General features: G+C 43.9%; 4 protein-coding genes across 4 annotated transcripts; all 4 read left to right on the top strand.

The window, feature by feature from the left end:
- On the top strand, positions 18–3169 carry LOC8054217 (pentatricopeptide repeat-containing protein At1g10270). Its single transcript, XM_002465615.2, has one exon. It carries the CDS (start codon positions 117–119, stop codon positions 2898–2900), a length of 2784 nt encoding a protein of 927 aa, XP_002465660.1. The 5' UTR covers positions 18–116; the 3' UTR covers positions 2901–3169.
- On the top strand, positions 5930–14039 carry LOC8081848 (pre-mRNA-processing factor 39). The gene is made up of 14 exons (XM_002465616.2): positions 5930–6089; positions 6184–6510; positions 6590–6696; positions 7154–7383; positions 8015–8182; positions 8415–8775; positions 9280–9423; positions 10195–10347; positions 10431–10547; positions 10795–10875; positions 10963–11112; positions 11616–11876; positions 12300–12404; positions 13509–14039. Exons 2-14 carry the CDS (start codon positions 6228–6230, stop codon positions 13653–13655), a joined length of 2307 nt encoding a protein of 768 aa, XP_002465661.1. The 5' UTR covers positions 5930–6089; positions 6184–6227; the 3' UTR covers positions 13656–14039.
- LOC8081849 lies at positions 15232–17266 on the top strand. The gene is made up of 2 exons (XM_002465617.1): positions 15232–15330; positions 15446–17266. The coding sequence occupies exons 1-2, from the start codon at positions 15232–15234 to the stop codon at positions 17264–17266; spliced, it is 1920 nt and encodes a 639-aa protein (XP_002465662.1).
- Positions 18256–18669, top strand: LOC8081850 (cysteine proteinase inhibitor 8). The gene has a single exon (XM_021453319.1). It carries the CDS (start codon positions 18256–18258, stop codon positions 18667–18669), a length of 414 nt encoding a protein of 137 aa, XP_021308994.1.

Here is a 20056-nt window from a genome sequence, read left to right on the forward strand (position 1 = left end):
GGCTCGTCCCGCGCTGCTTTGCCTGCCGGTTGCAGCCGCAGGGCGCTTCTTCGTTTCTTCCACCCTTCCGCCGCCACCGCCGCCGCCGCACCCGTTCCTGCTCCCTTCGAGTGGAGATGGCGCTCTACCGTCGTATCCTGCTCCTCCGCCGCCTCTCCCACCTCCACCCCTCGCCAGCCCCCGCCATCTGCTCCTCACCCCCACCCACCCTTGCGGGGCTCCTCACCCCGACGGGGCGCCGCCACTTCGCCTTCTCCTCCGCCGAGGAAGCCGCCGCCGAACGCCGCCGCCGCAAGCGCCGCCTCCGCATCGAGCCTCCAATCAACGCGCTCCGCCGTTCCCCGCCTCCCCCGCGGGACCCCAACGCGCCCCGCCTCCCGGACACTACGTCCGCGCTCGTCGGCCCGCGCCTCAGCCTCCACAACCGCGTCCAGTCCCTCATCCGCTCGGGTGATCTCGACGGCGCCTCCGTCGTCGCCCGCGCCGCCGTCTCCTCCCGCGTCCGGCCCACCGTCTTCACCTGCAACGCCGTGGCCGCGGCCATGGTCCGCGCCGCCCGCCACGATGACGCCGTCGCGCTCTTCGAATTCTTCTTCCGCCGCTCCAACATCGTCCCCAACATCGTCTCCTACAACACCCTCATCCTCGCGCACTGCGAGGCCTGCCGCGTCGACACCGCGATGCAGGTGTACCACGACATGCTCGCGTCTGCGCCCTTCTCCCCCTCTGCCGTCACCTACCGCCACCTCACCAAGGGTCTTGTCGCTGCCGGCCGCATCCGTGACGCGCTCGATCTCCTCCGAGAGATGCTCTCCCGCAACGCTGGCGCCGACTCCCTCGTCTACAACAACCTCATCGCTGGATACATCGACCTCGGCGACTGGGACAAGGCCTTCGAGCTCTTCAACGAGCTCGCAGAGAGGTGCCTTGTCTACGACGGTGTCGTCCACACCACCTTCATGGAGGGCTACTGGAAACAGGGCAAGGACAAGGAGGCCATGGACAACTACCAGTCCCTTCTTGATCGGGGCTTTAAGATGACGCCAGCCACCTGCAACGTCCTGCTTGAGACACTCTTCAAGCACGGCAAGCACAAGGAGGCCAACGAACTATGGGAAACCATGATCGACAACCACAGCCCGCCAAGCTTCATCGGCATCAACGCCGAGTCCTACAACGTCATGGTTAACCAGTGCTTCAGGGAGGGCAAGTTCAAGGAGGCGATTGAGGTCTTCCACCGCCAGCCGAGGAAGAACGTCCAGATGGACGTTGGTTGCTTCAACAACATCATTGGCAAGCTCTGTGAGAATGGGATGCTAGCTGAGGCAGAAAAGCTCTTTGAGGAAATGGAGACGAAGTCTGTCCTTCCAGATGTGTACACCTACACTTACCTTGTTGACTCGTGCTTCAAGGAAGGCCGTGTGGAAGATACAATGCAGTATTTCTACAAAATGGCAGATGGGAGGGAGCATGGGCCAAAGTTCAATATTGGTTTCTTCAACCGCATGTTTGAAGGACTTACAGAAGCTGGCCAGATTGATGATGCCTTGAAGGTGTATGGGAGGATGCCTGACAAGGAGATCAAGCCAAACACGATCACTTTTGAAATCCTTGTCAAAGCCTTATGCAAAGAAGGGAACTTGGATCAAGCGAGGGACCTAGTGATGGACATGGCAAGGAATGGTATTGTGCCTCCTCCAGAGTTCCGTGAGTCTGTTGTTGACTTTTTCAAGAAGGCTGATCGACAGGAAGAAATTGAGAAAGCTTTTGAAGAAAAACCTATGCCAACACCTCAGCCAAGGACAGAGTATCAGTTGAGGAATGAGTATCGCTCTCGCAATGCAGTTGGTGCTGGTCAAGCAAAACAACCTGGCTTTAGCTCTACTCCAGCGGTGGAGCCTGGATTTGTTTACTCTCAGCCACGACAGTCAACGTTTAGTAACAATCAGAATCAGCAGCCTGAGTTTGGCTCATCTCATTCATGGAGTCCAGGTTTTGGTGCTCCTCAAGCACATGGATATGGTGCATCTCAGCCTGTACAAGCTGTAGTTGGTTCGTCTTACTCTCAACCACAACAGTCAAAATTTAGTAACAATCAAAATCAGCGGCCTGAGTTTGGCTCATCTCATTCATATAATTCAGACTTTGGTGCTCCTCAAGCACAGGCTGGATATGGTGCACCTCAGCCTGTACAGGCTGTAGCTGGTTCGTCATACTCTCAACCACAACAGTCAACATTTAGTAACAATCAAAATCAGCGGCCTGAGTTTGGCTCATCTCATTCTTATAATTCCGACTTCGGTGCTCCTCAAGCACAGCCTGGATATGGTGCACCTCAGCCTGTACAGGCTGTAGCTGGTTCGTCTCAGCTACGACAGTCACAGTTTGGTGCTTCTCAGGGTGTACCAGCATATAGTAACATAGGAAATCAGCATGGTCAGTTTGGCTCTCCACATGGAGAATCAAAATTTAGCAACCATCCACCACAAGTTGGGTATGGTGCCCAGTTGCCTCAGTCAGGGTATCGCTTTGAGCCCCAACAAGAACAGGCCGGATTTGGGAATCGAGGAGCGCTGCCTGCATATGTGGCTTCAAGCCAACCCTCATATGGTACCCGCTGGAGCTCAAGTGGTTATGGATCAACCCAGGGGCAACTGGGATACAGTGGCCCTCAAGCGCAGTCACATGAATCTCAGTTACCACATCACCAGGCAAGTTTTGGCATGCCACATGTCCAACATAACAATGACTTCTATAAATACAACCCTGGATACAGGCCATCTAATGGTCTGCAGGGATTTGATGCTACCCATGGTGATTCTGAAACTGCTTCATCTAAAGACCATCAAGAGACTACCCCTCCTGAAGATGGGCAACAAGTAGCATTTATGAAAGCATGAGGACTGCATACATATTTTGGCTTCAAGACAAAAAGGATTTTCAGACATAAAATGAATTAGTCTCTTTAGATATGATGAAGATTTTAATGGATAGATGTGAATCAGGCTCCCATGTTGTTCCCATAGTCCTCACTGCTGTACCGTTTAACTGAATTCATCTGATGTTTCTCAGGATTAAGGAACACTTTTTACTGTTTGTTTAAATTCGAACTTTTAGTCAGCATGCTTGGTGCATTTGGAAGTATATGGTATTGCTAATCTATTTTTTATTTACAGGTATTGATCTATGTAGGATTCTAATTTTTATTTAAATATATTGACAATCTATCGGTTCTTACAAAGACTCGTCCTTCAATTTGTGTACAGCAGAATTGATATGTTTGTATCGAAGTAAAGATGGGTATCTAGATTTATTTTTTGATGTTGTGGCAACTATAACTAGATGTCCCAAATAACAGGTTGATTTTGTTGCAATGGATGTTTTCTTTTGATCGAAATTGAGATGGAGACCAAGATGTGTTCTTTTGATGCTGCAGTAGCCTGGAGATGGAGACCAAGATGTGTATTTTCGATGCTCCAGTAGCCTGTCGTTTCATGATGAACAAGCAATTTAGTTTGTTTAAGTCATTTCCTTTCGTGTTGCAGTAAGTGTCCTCTAGATGTTTCATAAGATGCTTCCATAATTTGCAACAATTGTGTTTCATTGTTGTAAGGTGCTAGATTGCCGATCTCCTGAACTCTGAAGGGTCTGATTGGGACCATATTCGCTTGTTTAGTCGGGCCGATGCCGAGGCTATTCCATGATCAGATTTACTGCAAGAAGAGCTGAGGATTTTATTGCCTGGCAGCCAGAAAAATCAGGCTTGATCAGGCTAACTGCAAGAAGTCGCTTGGGCCTTGTTTAGTTCCGAAAAGTGAAAAGTTTTCGGTACTGTAGCACTTTCGTTTGTTTGTGACAAATATTATCCAATCATGGACTAACTAGGATCAAAAGATTCGTCTCGTGATTTACAGCTAAACTGTGTAATTAGTTTTTGTTTTCGTCTATATTTAATGTTTCATGCATGTGCCACGAGATTTGATGTGACGAGGAATCTTGAAAACTTTTTGATTTTCAGGGTGAACTAAACAAGGCCTTGTCTTATCAGCCGCACGTTTTCTGTCAGCCAACAGTGTTTTTCTCTCACGATAAATCAGCGAATAGTATTTTCAGCCATGACTTTTTAGACCAGCGTGACTGAAAATACTATTCGTTGATTTATCATAAGAGAAAAATATTGTTGGCTGGCAGAAAAAGTGCGGCTGATAAGACAAGCGACTTCTTGCAGTTAGCCTGATCCCTAAACCCAGGCAAGGTCCCTAAACCCTGTCAGGAAAATCTAAGATGTTCTCCGTTCGCAGCACGTACATATTATTCCACTAATGGAGCAAACCAGGGCGGAAAGTGCTGCCTTGAGTTCACGACCGGATGGAGATAGGAAGCTCTGGAACAACATTTGGAATTGCCAGGTTCCCCCAAAATCAAGATATTTAGACCTTGTTTAATTCGCGAAAAGAAAAATGTTATTGGGAGACTGTAGCACCTGTATAACTATAGCAATTAATGTCTAATCATGGATTAATTAAACTTAAAAGATTTGTCTTGTAAAATATATGTAAACTGTACAATTAGTTGTTTTTTTTATCTATATTTAATGCTCTATGTATATGTTTAAATATTTGATGGGATGAAATGAAAAATTTTTGAATGTAAACTAAACAAGACCTCACATGGAAGTCAAGATATTCAGAAGAAGATTAGAAGTGACACAACACTGTGACCTGTGCAGGGAAGAAAGTGAGGGTCTGTTTAGTTCCCTATGGAATACAAATGGCTAATTACTTTGGAATGATAAAATATAAAATGTTAAATTTTTTAGAGTTATGTTTAATTCTATATAAGAGCAAAATTTATTTCCTTTATTATGGTCTCTTGACGCTTTTTGGGCTTTTTTTACCTCTTTGAGGCTAAAATCTAAAATAGAGAATGACACAACCAATTTACCCAAAAAAAATCATATAATGTTTAGTTCCATTATACAAAATGGTATACCAAAATCTAGAATTTTTTGGTATGAAAAGGGAACAAAACACCCCCATTCAGCCGCCACGTAGAGCGCGAGTCGGCTTGCCATGCGACAACACTAGATATTGCCAACTTGCCGTTCGATGAACGATTTAAGGGGGTGTTTAATTCTTTTTTCATCTAAAAAGCTGATCCATCATTTTGTATAATGAAACTAAACATCATGCAAAAAATTGGCAAAATAGTTGTCATTTTTTATTTTGGATTTTGTCTTTAAGATGGCAAAAAAAAGTCCCAAATAACCACAAGAGACCATAATAAGGACAATAATTTCTGTATTTTAGATGAATATAATCTTAAAAAATTTGGCATTTTGTATTTCATTATTCCAAAGTAGGGCTTATTTAGTTCCTCATGGAATGCAAAATATAAAATATCAACTACTGTTACGAGTGCTCTAAGCATAGCTTCACTAGTATTTTTATGTGAAAACCATTTCTATAGAAATCCTACTAGGGGTTGTTTAGTTCCCCATAGAATCCAAAATGCAAAATGCCAACAACTTTGGAGTGATGAAATACAAAAAAAAAATTAGGGTCATGTTTAATTCCATCCAAAATGTAGAATTTATTGTCCTCATGAGAGCCTTCTGAGACTATTTTTGAGTTTTTTTTGGCCTCTTGAGGCTAAAATCCAAAATGGAGCATAATCACCTTTTTGCCAAAATTTTTGTACGATGTTTAGTTTCATTTGGCAAAATGATGGATCAAAACTCAAAAAAAAAATTTAAAAAGGAGAACTAAACACCCCTAAATTGGGCCTTATCGGTCCGGAAGTTCGGAGGTAGCAAAACAGTCCTGGGACCGAGGCCGCGTAACTTGGTCCAACGCACACAGCACGTGTGGGCAAGCTAACCCTTGGCGTGCGACGTCGGCCTGCTAGCCGCAAGCCCACGAGCTCCCCGTACCCATCTCCAGTCCATCTCTCCGCGCCTCCTCCAATCCTCTCTTTTCCATCCACGCCGCTACGCCCCCCGATCCAACCCTAACCCCCCTCCGCCTCCTCGCCGGCGCGTCTACCCCGCCTCCACTCCGCGGCTAGTGCTTCTCATCGGCGTCCCTCCGGTGCGTGCCCCTCGTCGTCCCTCTCACCTTTACACGCCTCCTTCCACTTTTTGCGCGTTAATTTCACCGTCCGCTCTCTGTCTCTTCGCCTTAGGGCTTCACGCTGGTCCGGGGTGCGGCTCCTGCGATTCGCGCGCAATGGAGCAAGATCAGAGCGCAGCTGTCGGCAGTGCGGACTCTGGTGCCGCGGCTTTTGATTTTCCGACTGCCAATCCACCTAGCTCGGCTGTGACCGGCGGAAGCGCCGTGGCCCCCGACGGTGGAGCTCAGGCAGCTGATGCCTCTGCCTACCAGGCCGAACACGCGGCGTTGAATGGGACGGCTGGCGATATGGCTAATTACCAAACAGGAGCTGCAGAGAACGGCGAAGCCGTCACCAACGAGATGGGCGAGCCGGTTCCTGAGCCATCCTACGAGGAAGGTAAATATTGTCCTTGCAGGCTCGCCTAATCTGGCATCCTACCTTCTGTTTGCTCTTAACGTGCTGCTTTCCTATGCAGCTGTGCTTTCAGCAGAAGAGGCTAGATTGTGGACTGTTGTTACTGCGAATTCCTTAGATTTTAATGCCTGGACCGCACTTATTGAGGAAACAGAGAAAAATGCTGAGGTAATGTTTGGTTAGCTGCTTACCTATACAACCACTGTTGTAACATTCTTTGTGCAGCTAGTTATGTGTAAATGAGCCGATTTTGGCAGCAGCTTATAGCCATACGCTATTTGTCATTCTGCAATTATTTGCCCATGGCTTTGATTTGGGGCATATTGTAATGATGCATTTATTTTGTTGTACGATCAGTTGCTCCTTGTTTTTCTCTCGGTCTCTATCCATCTACCAGACTATGGATCCTTGTGTTGCCTATAGTCAAATTGAAGTTTTTATATGCATCTAATGCTTTAGTTTCCCCTGCTGAAGTCTTGAGTGACCATCGCTATTTTGTGTTTCGAATAAAGTATACTTAATCCGAATTTAATCTGATTAATCAGTCATAAAAATCAGACCTCTTTGATTTTATGACAATCTTTGTGCTAAATCCTAATGCATGATTTTGTATATTCTCGTCCAGAACAATATTTTGAAGATACGGAAAGTGTATGATTCGTTCCTTGCGGAATTCCCTCTTTGCTTTGGGTATTGGAAGAAATATGCTGATCATGAAGCGAGACTTGATGGTGCCAGTAAAGTTATAGAGGTGTATGAACGAGCAGTTCTTGCAGTTACTTATTCAGTGGACATTTGGTATAACTATTGTCAGTTTGCAATTTCAACATATGACGACCCAGATATCGTCCGAAGGTAGCTATCCATAATTCCATACACATTATGCCTGTTCCAATGAAGCCTCTGTACCTAGGGTTTGTCTTCTGATTACTTGAAATGATTGGGCATTTTAATTCTATATTATCATACATAAATTCTCGACTAAGTTCTTAAGAATTGTCATAGCTCACTTCTGCACTTTGTATAGGAGCATAGTCTATCTGAAAATAGATATGTAAAAAATTTTCTGTGTTATTAGAGTGATTGTATGCCTCTGAATTGCAACAGGCCAACGGTTATTACCATACCTACCGTTAGGGGCTAAGCGTAATGTATTTATTTGGCCTTTTGTTAACTCAGTTTTGATGTAGTCATTTCTTTTGAGCCTATGTCAGTTCATACTTCATACATTAGCTTTTATATGACGTATTAACATTCTTATTTGATCAAAGATGCTTTAAATTCTACATATATGTGGGCATATAAGTAAAGTTGAAATATGCCTATCATGAATAATGTCGTCCTCCTTGGATGTAAATAGCTACTGCCTTTGCACCTGCCAAGCATCAGCATTGCATGTTCTGTTATTTTGTCTCTTGTTTTGTTGTGAATTAGTAACTCTGCTGAACCTTTGGAGTAACTTTCGCTGCCTTCTGGTTTCTTACAGACTGTTTGAACGTGGCTTGGCATACGTTGGAACAGATTATCGTTCCAATATTTTGTGGGATGAGTATATTAAGTATGAAGAGTCACTGGAAGCTTGGAGTCATCTAGCTGTTATATATACAAGAGTATTGGAGCATCCCATCCAGCAGCTTGACCGGTATTTTAATTGGTAAGTTCTTTCACATATTTCTGTGTGTTTATATTCAAATTTTCGAACTTTAGCTTTTGTGTGTTAATATGAATATTATCCATCTTTTGTTTATCTGCGCTAATTGATAGCTTTGTTGTTTGATGAGTTGATCAATAAACATATCATTAACGACAGTTATGTCTGCCATGTGTGAACTATGCATCACTATACCATTTTGGCTTTTGTGGTACTAATCATTATTTTTACGCAGCCTCAAGGAATTGGCTTCGAAGCACAGTTTTTCAGAAATACTTACTGCAGAAGAAGCCTCGGTGTATGTTGTCACGTCTGAGACCAGTGTTCAAGCGCCTGATGGTGAGGCACATCCTGATGATGTCGATAAGCCTGGTCAACCAGAAATTTCATCTTCAACAGACGCAGAGAACCTTGCAAAGTATGTCTCCATGAGGGAAGAGATGTACAAGAAGGCTAAAGAGTATGAATCTAAGATCATTGGTTTTGAGCTAGCTATTAGAAGGCCATATTTTCACGTCAAGCCTCTTGACAATCCAGAGCTTGAAAATTGGCATAACTACCTTGACTTTATTGAGAAGGAAGAAGACATTAATAAGGTATGCTTTTACACTTCTAGAAACCCCTTGTCCTTTTTATGTAGTAGATTTTATGGAACGCTTGGAATCTTATAACTTACAATCCAGTCTTGTTGGCTCCACTATATCCTTTAACGGCTAGTATTTGGACGAAGCTTCCTTTGTAATGGGATATTGAACTGAGGATAGAGCGTGGACATAATGTTTGGTTTCGATGAGGCTAAGTACTCCAAACTTTCATTTGGCAGTGGTCGTTCTGGGTTCATGATATATGGTACCAAATACCAGTTTTGAATTTTTAATCTCATATATGCAGGTATTTGCTTAATGCTCACCTTCTTAACCATCTATCTATCGAGCAGGATGGTCCCTCCTTTCTTATGGAGGGGCCTCCGTAATCAGCTAATGGAGTAATCTGTGTGAACTTCTCTTTTTTTGTCAATACCATATCCTTACTATCATTATTTACCCCCTTTACTTCCTCTCATACACAAGATTTCTGATGGTATGCTAAACTGTTTTCAGGTTATCAAATTGTATGAAAGGTGTGTGATTGCATGCGCTAATTATTCAGAATTCTGGATCCGCTATGTGCAATGTATGGAGGATAAAGGGAGTCTAGACCTAGCAAACAATGCCCTGGCTCGTGCTACTCATGTGTTTGTCAAGGTATTATTTCATAACTAGTATGACCATGTGCTTCTCCCTCTAAAAGTGTAGGGTGTATTAGGATTCAAAAAAGTCAAACACTGTAAATTTCGGTCATCAATTAGTAAAAACATATGTATGTTTAGTGCACAAAAGATGCATCAATAGATTTAGTTCACATGTCTTGTAATATATTTTTTTAGTAATTGATAATGTAAGAGAAGTTAATGACCAAAGAATACCTTTTGAAGGACTTCCTCAAATCCTAACACCTTGGGAAAAGAAATTTAGGGAATACGTGACGACACTTTATGTATTTACCTTGTAGCATTCCATTTCCTCTTATCTTACATGTTCCGTATACTCCTGTATGCATATGTACAATCAACTAGGTTTCGATGCGGATCTAACCAAAATTCTGTCTCTCATATTCATGGTTGTATTTTTGCTGTGGCATGTCATCTTAGATGAGTGATTATTCTATTCCAGATTCCATATTGCCATTAAGGAATGCCAGCAAAAAGAACAAAATGGAAACACAATACATAAAATTTACCTAGTTTGTAGGAATTTCTAATGTATATATCTCTACGGATTTTTTTCTGATTTGGGATTGGATTTCCAAAACTTTAGATTGGACACTGATACTTTGAGAAGCATTAAAACTTGAAAGTATACTGTCATTTTCAATTTTGGTTTATAAGATTTGAAATAAAGCTCCCTGAAATTCCATGAGCTAAATGAGAATATATTGCTAATATCTACGCACCGGTTCTTTTTTCTGTTTCACAGAAGCAGCCAGAGATCCATCTGTTTAGTGCGCGCTTTAAGGAGCTTAATGGGGATATTTCTGGAGCACGTGCAGAATATCAGCATCTTTACTCAGATTTATGTCCTGGCTTTCTAGAGGCCATTGTCAAACATTCTAATATGGAACACCGACTGGTATTACTTTGTACTAACAACTATCATTTTTCTTTTTTAATTTTTAATGTGCAAGAGTTTGTTTAAGCTGTCTATGTTTGTAGGGAGAGAAAGAATTATCTTGCACAGTCTACGAAAAGGCCATTGCTGCTGAGAAGGGAAAGGAACAGAGCCAGCTCTTGCCAACGTTGCTTATTCAGTACTCCCGTTTCTTATTTTTGGTAATTATTTATCACAATATATCTTATTAGTATTATTAATATTATTAAAGTGTGAAAACCCCATCATTCACATACCTGTCTAAATTATTATACAAAAATACGCCTTTCAGACAATCAAAAGATGATTTCATCTACTGTACATCTTACGATTTGCTTTCTGAAGCACTCCAGTTTTGTTTGACCGATAGTTGATTGAGTTAAACAACACCCATATTAGTGAATTTAATGTGTTCCTTGAAATGTGTAGGCCGTCCGAGACTTGGAGAAGGCAAGAGAGATATTAAATGTGCTGCATGAGCAGTTAAATGTAACAAAGCCAGTGCTTGAGGTTAAAAACTTTATGACATTTACAAAATTATTTCAATTTGGTTTCTTCTTTGCCCTTAATTTAACTAATGGCACATTTTTTTTGCAGGCTGTCATCCATCTGGAGTCGATTTTTCCATGTGAAAAGCGTATTGAATTTTTAGACTCACTTGTGGAGAAGTTTGTTACACCTGAATCATCTCAGGGAGAGGTGGCAAGTCTAGTTGACAAAGAAGAAATATCTTCCATATTTTTAGAGGTAAAATATTATATGTCCTTCTTGGTTTGGTTTGGTTTGGTAACATAAAGTAGATTGTAATACCATTTGATTGCTATTAAGGATTAATGTTAATTGTCATCATTTGGGAACTTGAGGTATTAACTATTTTACTATTAAGTGATCATTTTGGAACATGAAATATGCATCTGCTTTTAATCTTGGACCATCATATAACTGTTAAATATGATTTAATTGCTGGGCTTTGGGAACATGGAGGAGGTTGTGTTTGGAAATTTCGATTTCGAGCCAAGTTCTGCATTTTTTATTTTGTTTAGTTAATGCAACAGAAGTTGTATATAGCTGTGGAACTCTCCTTAAAGTCAAAGACACAATTAATCCTGATGATCTCTGTATGCACAGTTATCAAATATGGTAATCTTCTAATGTTAGTTCTATGTAAGATGGACTTCTGTTTTTTGCTATTTTATTTTTGGCCTCATCCAGCTTGATAGATTATTGATTCATTTCTGATTTGTCTGTAGTTTTTGGATCTCTTTGGGGATGCAAAGTCAATCAAGAAGGCTTTAACTCGGCATACAACTCTTTTTTCATGTAAGAGAAGCATTCTGCCATCAAAGAAACGGAAAGCAGATGATGTTGTTGTGTCAGAGAGGGACAAATTTGCTAAAACTGGGGCTGTGCAGTCAGCCACGGGAACTGATCCAAATGCTTCCAATCCTCCTGTTTGGCCTGCAACTTCTGAAGCATCTGGGCAACAATGGGGAGCTTCTTATGCACAGCAGGTCACATATTCATTTAAATCTGCATGTTTTAGTTCTATGATTTTCTTTGCTGCACTGATCAAGATCAGATACATTTTGGAAAAGAAAAGTGGCATTGCTGTTTGTATTTCTAATTCCTCCCCAACAATGGACAGAATTTGGTGGTTATTTTTCTCAATGCCTCTTGTTATTTTTTGTGAATTTGTAGCTATCCACGCATGTTGACTAAGCTATTGCAATGTTGAAACACGTTGATTCTGGCACCCTTTTTGCGAGTTTTTTTTATTCCTATGATTCTTTCATAACTTAGGATTGAATCATTATATTCACATAGCTTTTGATTTTTAGAAATAGTCGCTCTTATTATTTGTTTGGCTATAAATTTTTGCTATAGTGGTTTCACTGTATGTTTTTGTTTATTGACTTCAACTTTTTGCATCGTAGGCTGCATATCCTGCATATGGAACTTATGACTACAGCCATCAAATGCCTCAGCCTGCTCCTCAAGCAGCTGCCTATGGTGCTTATCCTCCAACATACTCTGCTCAGGTATTGTGTTTGTTTTCTGCCTAAATTTACAGAATGCTTCTCAAGTTATCTCCCTAAATTTTGTTGCAAATGAATGACTGACATGTCATGCACTCTTCCCTCCCGTCCAGATTATCTACTTGTGTTCAGTTTCGAAAATCAGGAAAATAACATTAGGGTATCAATTTGAGTTTAAAAGGGTTGGGTTACGACAGAGTTAAGTTACCAAACATTTGTGTTTTGGGTTGTAACTGTTTGTCTTTAGTTCTTTCTTTCAAGAATTTCCTTAAGTTCATAGCTTGCTCTATTCTGGTGTGCACTAGTTCTGAAGCAGTCTTTACCCAAACATGTCACTGTTCGATAGTTGTATGTGATCTGTTTAACTAAGCAGGTGATAAAATTTAGTCTACTGGCAACAACTGTTTTTTATAGCACAACTCCTATTGTTCAGGTGACTGAACGAGAATTCACTCAGTTGACTGAGTGAACATGTGTTTAGGTTAGAGGGGGCGGGGGTCAGTGGGGTTGCCAAGGTTCTTTGACCTCCGTTGATCAAGCTTGTGCACAGGGAGCAGTTCCGGCAGGTATGGGGTGGTGCACTAGGATGACACCGGAATTGGGATAGGTGATGGATTTCCAGGGTGGGGGAGAAAAAGTAGAACCGCTGGAAGGTGCCAGGAGAGCTGCCATAGATATGGATATTGGGTTGGGTTGGGTTGGGTTGGGGTGAGCAGCTGAAAACAATGCATGAGGAAAACACCATCACAGATGGCTGGGCCACTTGTTTGGTGGTTTGGCATCACATGTTTGATATATATCTGTCTGAAACTGCATGTGAGCTTGGTATTTGCGTTGCCTATTTAGCCACATCATATTTTGTTATTATACGAGTATACAGTTAGTGTGACCACCGGCAGATATGAACCAACAGCTTATGTAGTTATGTATGTTACATGCACATTGGTCTTGAGAGAGTATCATGCTCGCTATTAGCATTTAGCGGTCAGGTTTAACTGGAGCTACTTGATATACCAGTTCAGTAACCTTTTTTCTATCTTGGTCACCATAGTAGCTTTGAAATTGTTGAAGGATTCTATCTGATGCAAACTGTTGTGCGTTCTGTAGGCCTATACACAACAAAACTACGCACAACCTGCAGCAATTCCAGCAGCTCCAGTGCCAGCAGTGGTACCAGCAGCTACACCCGCGTCAGCTTACCCTCAGCAACCTGCGGCAGCTCCTCAACCTTATTATGGCACAACCTACTACTGATCAGCCTGTTAATCTTGGATGTGTGGTCCAGCGAGCCTGTTAATCGGCCTTTTCGCATGTGTGGTTCTTGCAGTCTAATCAGCAGGCTTGTCAATACGAGAGGCCAAAGGCATCCCAAGACCTTCGGTACCACCATTATTTAGCTCCCCTTTAGACGGATGCTATCGACGAGATGATCGCTTGAGAACAAATTTGAGATTTGTATAGTCAGCATTTTTGTTGCTAGCATCTGTCGCTAGGAATTGACATTGTTTCCTTGCAGTAGCGTAATTTTTACTGTAGACGAGATAGCAGTGTTAACCATGCGTATCAGCATATGAACATATAATCGACATTATTCACTGTTCGTGCCCCCTTTCGGAGTGCAAAATTTTGTTTCCACCACTGGTGATAGCGGAATTCCTGTCAAGCACGCTCATTCGTGAAGCCCTCCGAACAAATCGTCAGGTAACGTCCCAAGATCTGCGACTACACACTACACAGTCCACTGATTTCCTGTCTCAAAAGATCAACTCCTAGAGTCACTTTTAAGTCAAACTATCTTGAGTTTGACTACTTTGGAAGGAAGATTTAAGTATTTCCAACAGTTTGGCAAATAACTTGTTCATTTATAGTTCTTTTAGTAAAATAAGAAAAAAACTCTTCAACAGTTTGACATTCTAATTTTTCATCTTTTTAACTTGGCATATCTCTCTGTCTAGCATGCAAATATACGTGGAAGGCTTTTCGTTCGCTTAGTGGAACTCTTTGTTCACTTAGCATGTATGGCAGTGTATACACACTCGTGCCCCGCGCGGGTTTGCTACAGTAGGAGTTCGTAGCAATCGCGATGGGAGAATATTGGGGCAAGCGTCCGGCATTTGACGCCGCGATGTGAGGATATTCAGGCAGGTGCCCGGGCTTTGACGCAGCCACCACGGTGGACACGAGACGAGACCGAATATGTGTGCCCAACGGCCAACGCAGGCGGATAAGCCGCGCTCGGTCGAACGCACCGAAACATGTGACAGCGCCACCAGAAGCCGAAATCGCGTCGTCACGGCACCCTCGTGAGGACGTGAGGTCGTGACGGCACGAGTGAGGGCGGGCGCGCTGATGAAGCCAAGCGACCGCATCGGCGCGCCGCGGTCTCCACGCCCAAAGCGCGCCGTCGCCTCGTGGCCTCGTGGACAGTTTCCTTGGATTGCTACGGGGCCGCACGACGTCTCGTTTGCCACGGCGCCTCGTCTTTGCCGGCTCCGCGTGTCCCTGCGGATTTGCCTATATAGCTGCCCCCACTTGCGCACCGATCTCCTCGTCGCACAGTCGGCGGCCCATCGTCTAGCACGCACACTTGGGCAGTCTCTCTCTCTCTCTCTCTCTCTCTCTCTCTCTCTCTCTCCAGTTCAGTGAGATCTGTCGATGCAGTGAATGACCTGCTCAGCTCAGCTCTTGCATGCACTAGGCAAGTAATCTTTCCTGTCGATATCTTCGGGAGCATCTGAGCCCTGCAAGAACTTTCTTCAGTCACTCATCTCTCGCGCGTTAGATATATCATGTTATTGCTTACGGAGTGCAGGAAACCGCACGATAACCGATGGCCGAGATCGACACTACACCATTAGAGTCCGTGAAGGCAGCAGTGGATCTCTTCGACCGGGGAAGCGATCAGAGCAGGCTTAGTCCAGACGGGAATGTGCGTCACTAGCTGTAATTGCACTCGCTATTTCCATTTCGCTTCGTTGTAACGCTGACATGAATCAATCACACACATGCTTTTGTTTTGTGTTGGTACTAAAACGCATATGCAGGAGGAAGATCAGATCGCCGTCTTAACCAAGGAGCTCGCGACCTGCAAGCTGCAGCTGGAAGTGAGAGAGAGCCAGCACAAGCAAGCCACGATGCAGATCGAAGCTCTCCAGAAGGCGGTGCAGGAGCTGTCGGGGCAGCACGAGAAAGAGTGCATGGACGCGCACCTCCGCATCGCCCAGCTGGAGGCCGAGAACATCAGCATCATGAGCCGGCAGTCGGAGACGGACGGCGAGTGCGAGGCCCTGAGGGGCGAGCTCGCCGTCGTGAGGCGCGACCTCGACGCCGCCAGGGCGTCGGTCGCCTTCGTGCTGCGGGAGGTGGAGGACATGGAGACGAGGGCCATCCTGGAGAGGGAAGGCACCAAGGACGCCCTGGCGCGGATACTGCAGCTCAACGAGACGGTCCTGTCGTCCGCCGTCGCCGCCATCAGGGCGGAGGAGGAGAGGTCCGTCTTCTTTCAGGAGTCCACGCTCCAGTTGCTTGACTCTGACAGGAATCTGGAGGTCGTCAGGAGGCAGATTGAGATGATGGAGCGCATGGAGATGGAGCTGCTGGCCAAGACGGTGGAAGTTGAGTACCTGCAGGCGGAGCTCAAGCAGGCCAAGGAGATTTACGTGTCGCCGCAAAAGCCACGAGATTCTGATGCAACGACGGTGCTCAGTGCTGCCGGTTGCAGCAACTTGGATGGTCGTCATGATCAGGTTCAGGTTCTGGGACGTGAAACAGCAGTGGAAGATGCTGAAGCGGAGCCGGAATTCACGTTTCAGCACTCACCAGGATTATCCTTTGTCTCTGATGAAATCTTCAGAAAGGATTGTCAAGTCGTCGTTCCATCTGGTGGCAGCGAGATGGAAATTGGTACATCCGAGGACTTAGCTGAGAGTGAGAATAAACAAGGAGCAGCAGTGATGGTTGGGGACACGACAGTAGCTGAAGGGAATTCCGATGCTCAAGATACAAGATGTCTTATTGCTAAAATCTCTGGAGAAGATAACTATGCCAATCAACCACGTGTCAGATTCAAATGTATCGAAGCAGAACCAGCTGAGTCAGATGGCGCACTTGCAGACTTCACGGTGTGCCAAGGGAATGACGCCCCTGTTCAAGATCACGTAGAGACGAGGGCAGATGCCAGCTTTGTCCTTGAGAGCTCCAAGGACGATTTCCAGAGCATGCACTCTGATGTCAAGGACGTCATCAGCATCGCCGAGGTTGACAAGGTCGCGAGGGCATCGAACCAAGAACCACGAGCGGAGCCGGCCGCAGCTCCGACGACCTCCACGCCGCGAGAAGGCAGCTCAGATACTTGCGCCTTCGCCACGGAGGTCGTCTCCAAAGACGAGGACGAGTTCTACACGAAGGAGCTGGAGCCCGAGCCGGCGGGGCAGGGGGCCAAGCAGCTGGACGGGTACGTGCTCGTGTCGAAGGGCAGCGACGCCGGCGCCGACGTCGCGGTCAAGGACAAGCAGCTGGATGAGGCGCGCACGGAGATCAGCGACCTGCGGTTCAGCCTGGAGGAGGCCGTGCGGCGGGCCGAGCTGGCCGAGGAGGCCAAGGTGGCGCTGGAGCGGGAGCTGCGGGAGGAGATCAGGAGGAAGCACACCCCATCGCGGCGGCGCGCGACGTCGGACTCGGAGGCCGGTCGGCGCCCGGCGCGCGAGGGGGCTCGTCCGACTACGCCCGCGCAGCCGCGGCCGACGTCGTCTAGTACGTCAGGGACGCCGTCCAGGGCACTGAGGAGTGCCCGCCCGGGAGGGGAGGACATGCCGACGCCGCGCTGCTTGACGCTGGGAAAGGTGTTGAATATGAAGTACAAGTGAATGACGCTGGGCACAAAGCCTGTCGCCTTTGCAGTGGAGTCGTTTTGCCAAACAATTTACTAAAACAGTTTCAACTTCGCCTTGTTCGTTTCTTCAAGCTCAAAAAAATAGCGTCAATAGTGAAGTAGACATGTGCCAAATGGGACCTGCTTTTTTTATAACATAAAGTGTATTTAAGAAAAGAGACAAAAAAATTAATTTTATCTAAATAAAATTCTCTTGGCATTGATTATCAACTCTTTCTGAGTTATGGAATTAAATATCTATGAATCTATAGAATAAAATTTTGTATTGAGAGTGAGTGTTTCATCTATGCTCATTTGTTTATTCTATATAACATGGCGGTCTTGAAAACAACGTCATGAAACTTTCCACTGACACTTATTTTATAACTGTATAATTCTAAAAAAAAGTTGCATATGAATATTTATAAAGGTAATTAAGTGTACATGATGTACTATATAATTCTCAAAAAAAAAAAGACGTGATGCATCATGCATGGTGATGTCGTGCATTGTGGCGGATCGGCCTTCATAAAAAAAATCAAGGAATCGATCTGCTGCGGGGAGGAGGTGATGAGTCACATGAATGAATTGATTGGTGTGGCAAATGCGAGTTAAGTTTTTCCTCATTTTTCCTTGAAGCATGCACTGTGTTTTTAGAAAGACATATGGTCATTCTTTTTTGTTGCGATATGATTAGCTGGAATGCAAAGGACCAGGAGTTGAATAGACTCAATCAATTCATTCTTTTTTTTTATTTCTAGCCAAATCAATCCATGTTTTTAGGCAATCAATATTAATTAATCCATGCTCTATCAATGGGATTGCGATACAGACCAGGACGAGCGCTATATAAGTGCGCCTCCAATTCTCTTCCACTAGCTAGCACCGTACAGCAAAACCACCTCAATAATCTCAGACTTGCAAATAACCATCTGCCCCAAGCAAAGCAATCAGTACCACAAGCGCCTAGGTACTTAGGTAGCCATGAGAACCAGCCACCTTGTTGTTATGGCTGCTACGGCCATCTTTATAGCCGCGACGACGCCCGCCATGGCAAGCAGGGCAAGGGGTGGACGCGCACCTCCCACTCCCTCCCCCACACAGGCAGAGATAGGACGGCTCCAAGGTGGATTCTATCAGCCGATAGTGAACATCAACGATCCGCACGTTCAGGAGGTCGGCAGGTGGGCGGTGTCGGAGCATGTCAAGAAGGCGAACGACGGGCTAAAATTCAGTAGAGTGGTGAGCGGTCAATATCAAGTGGTCGAGGGCTTCAACTATCGTCTCATCATCGATGCAACTGATAGCCATGGCAAGGTTGCCAAGTATGAGGCCGTGGTGTGGGAGAAGGAATGGGAGAACTTTCTTCAGCTCACGTCCTTTAAACCGGCTAACTGAGGGACAACTATATATTGGGTTTTTTTTTCTAATAAGTGAGGTTGATGTGTATTTTTGAAGCATGCATATTCTCTACTTCGAATGGAATCAGCTTTGATGATTGTGTATAACAATCATTTCAGCAAGCATATATCTCTTGTTTAGACGTTTTCCATGTCTTTTTCTTTGAGGAACAATTGTTTTTTGTGCTATTACCATTGTTCCAGATTAATCTAGTGTGACCAGTCTATTCGCTTGAGCTATTCAACGATGTCTTTCCTCTCACAACAATACTTGCTTGCTTGCACATATTACGTCATGCCACTGCAATGAAGCCTCTATGCATGACTTTTTTCTGTGGATACAAGAGTAATTGCTTAGTACTTTCTTTATTTCAAATTGTAAAATATTTTAGCTTTTCTATATATGCAGTTTTTACTATGGATTTAGATATACAGTACATCTAAATACATACATAGTAAAAACAATATATCTAAAAAACAAAATATCTTGTAATTTATAATAGATTAAATAATAATTAATTGCTCTCTCTGTGCCACGTTTTCTGCATCACATTTCGCATTTGAAGACGAGGCAAAAATAGCAGCGAAAGATGTTGATGCCTTTTGGATTGTTGCACCCTATCTCTATGACTTATTCTCAACTACAGCCACATGTTCCCCAACACCATTGATCCTTTCCTTCTCCTCCTCTTCCTCTCTCTCATTCATCTTCGTTTAACATATGCGACAGGGTGCATGCAACCACTAAGGTTAATGCAACTACTTTGAAAATTTATTTAGGATAGAGGACCATCACCCAATACGGTCTTGATGATGCTCCACTGACATTCTATGTAGTTTGGACGATTAACATCGTCTAATTATAATAGAGTTTCTGCTAACAAATAAGCACCAAAATGAGTCCACTAAAATTCAAATAGTTTTAAGCTACACACCATAGAATGATTTTAGAAAAAAAACAAGTCCCATAATTTTCCAAAGAAAAACAAATTTTCTAAGACTAAACTAGATTTAGAATTTTTAAAATTGCATTATTTTCCATATGAAAATATATGGATATATTTTTGAAAAAAATTAATGATTTTTTATATATTTTCTTAAAAATATCTTTAGTCCAATTTATCTCCTTGTACTTTTAACTTAGTTTCATTTACTTTCCTATGACATGGTGTCACACCAGTAAACCACCCAAGTTGAAAAACAACCAGTTATAAAAGTTGACGGGGTAAAAAAATGGTTTTGTAATTCAGTGAGTGGGAGGTAAATTGAACCTTTTTTTTTTCTTTTGACTCTTTCTTATTAGTGGGTTCGTCGATCACGAAAACCTCCAACAGGCTGAAACTAACGATGCAGCTTCCAGCCCAAAGCTTAGCCATCGGTCCAGC

The sequence above is a fragment of the Sorghum bicolor genome, chromosome 1, assembly GCF_000003195.3.
Source record: "Sorghum bicolor cultivar BTx623 chromosome 1, Sorghum_bicolor_NCBIv3, whole genome shotgun sequence".
Lineage (NCBI taxonomy): Eukaryota > Viridiplantae > Streptophyta > Magnoliopsida > Poales > Poaceae > Sorghum > Sorghum bicolor.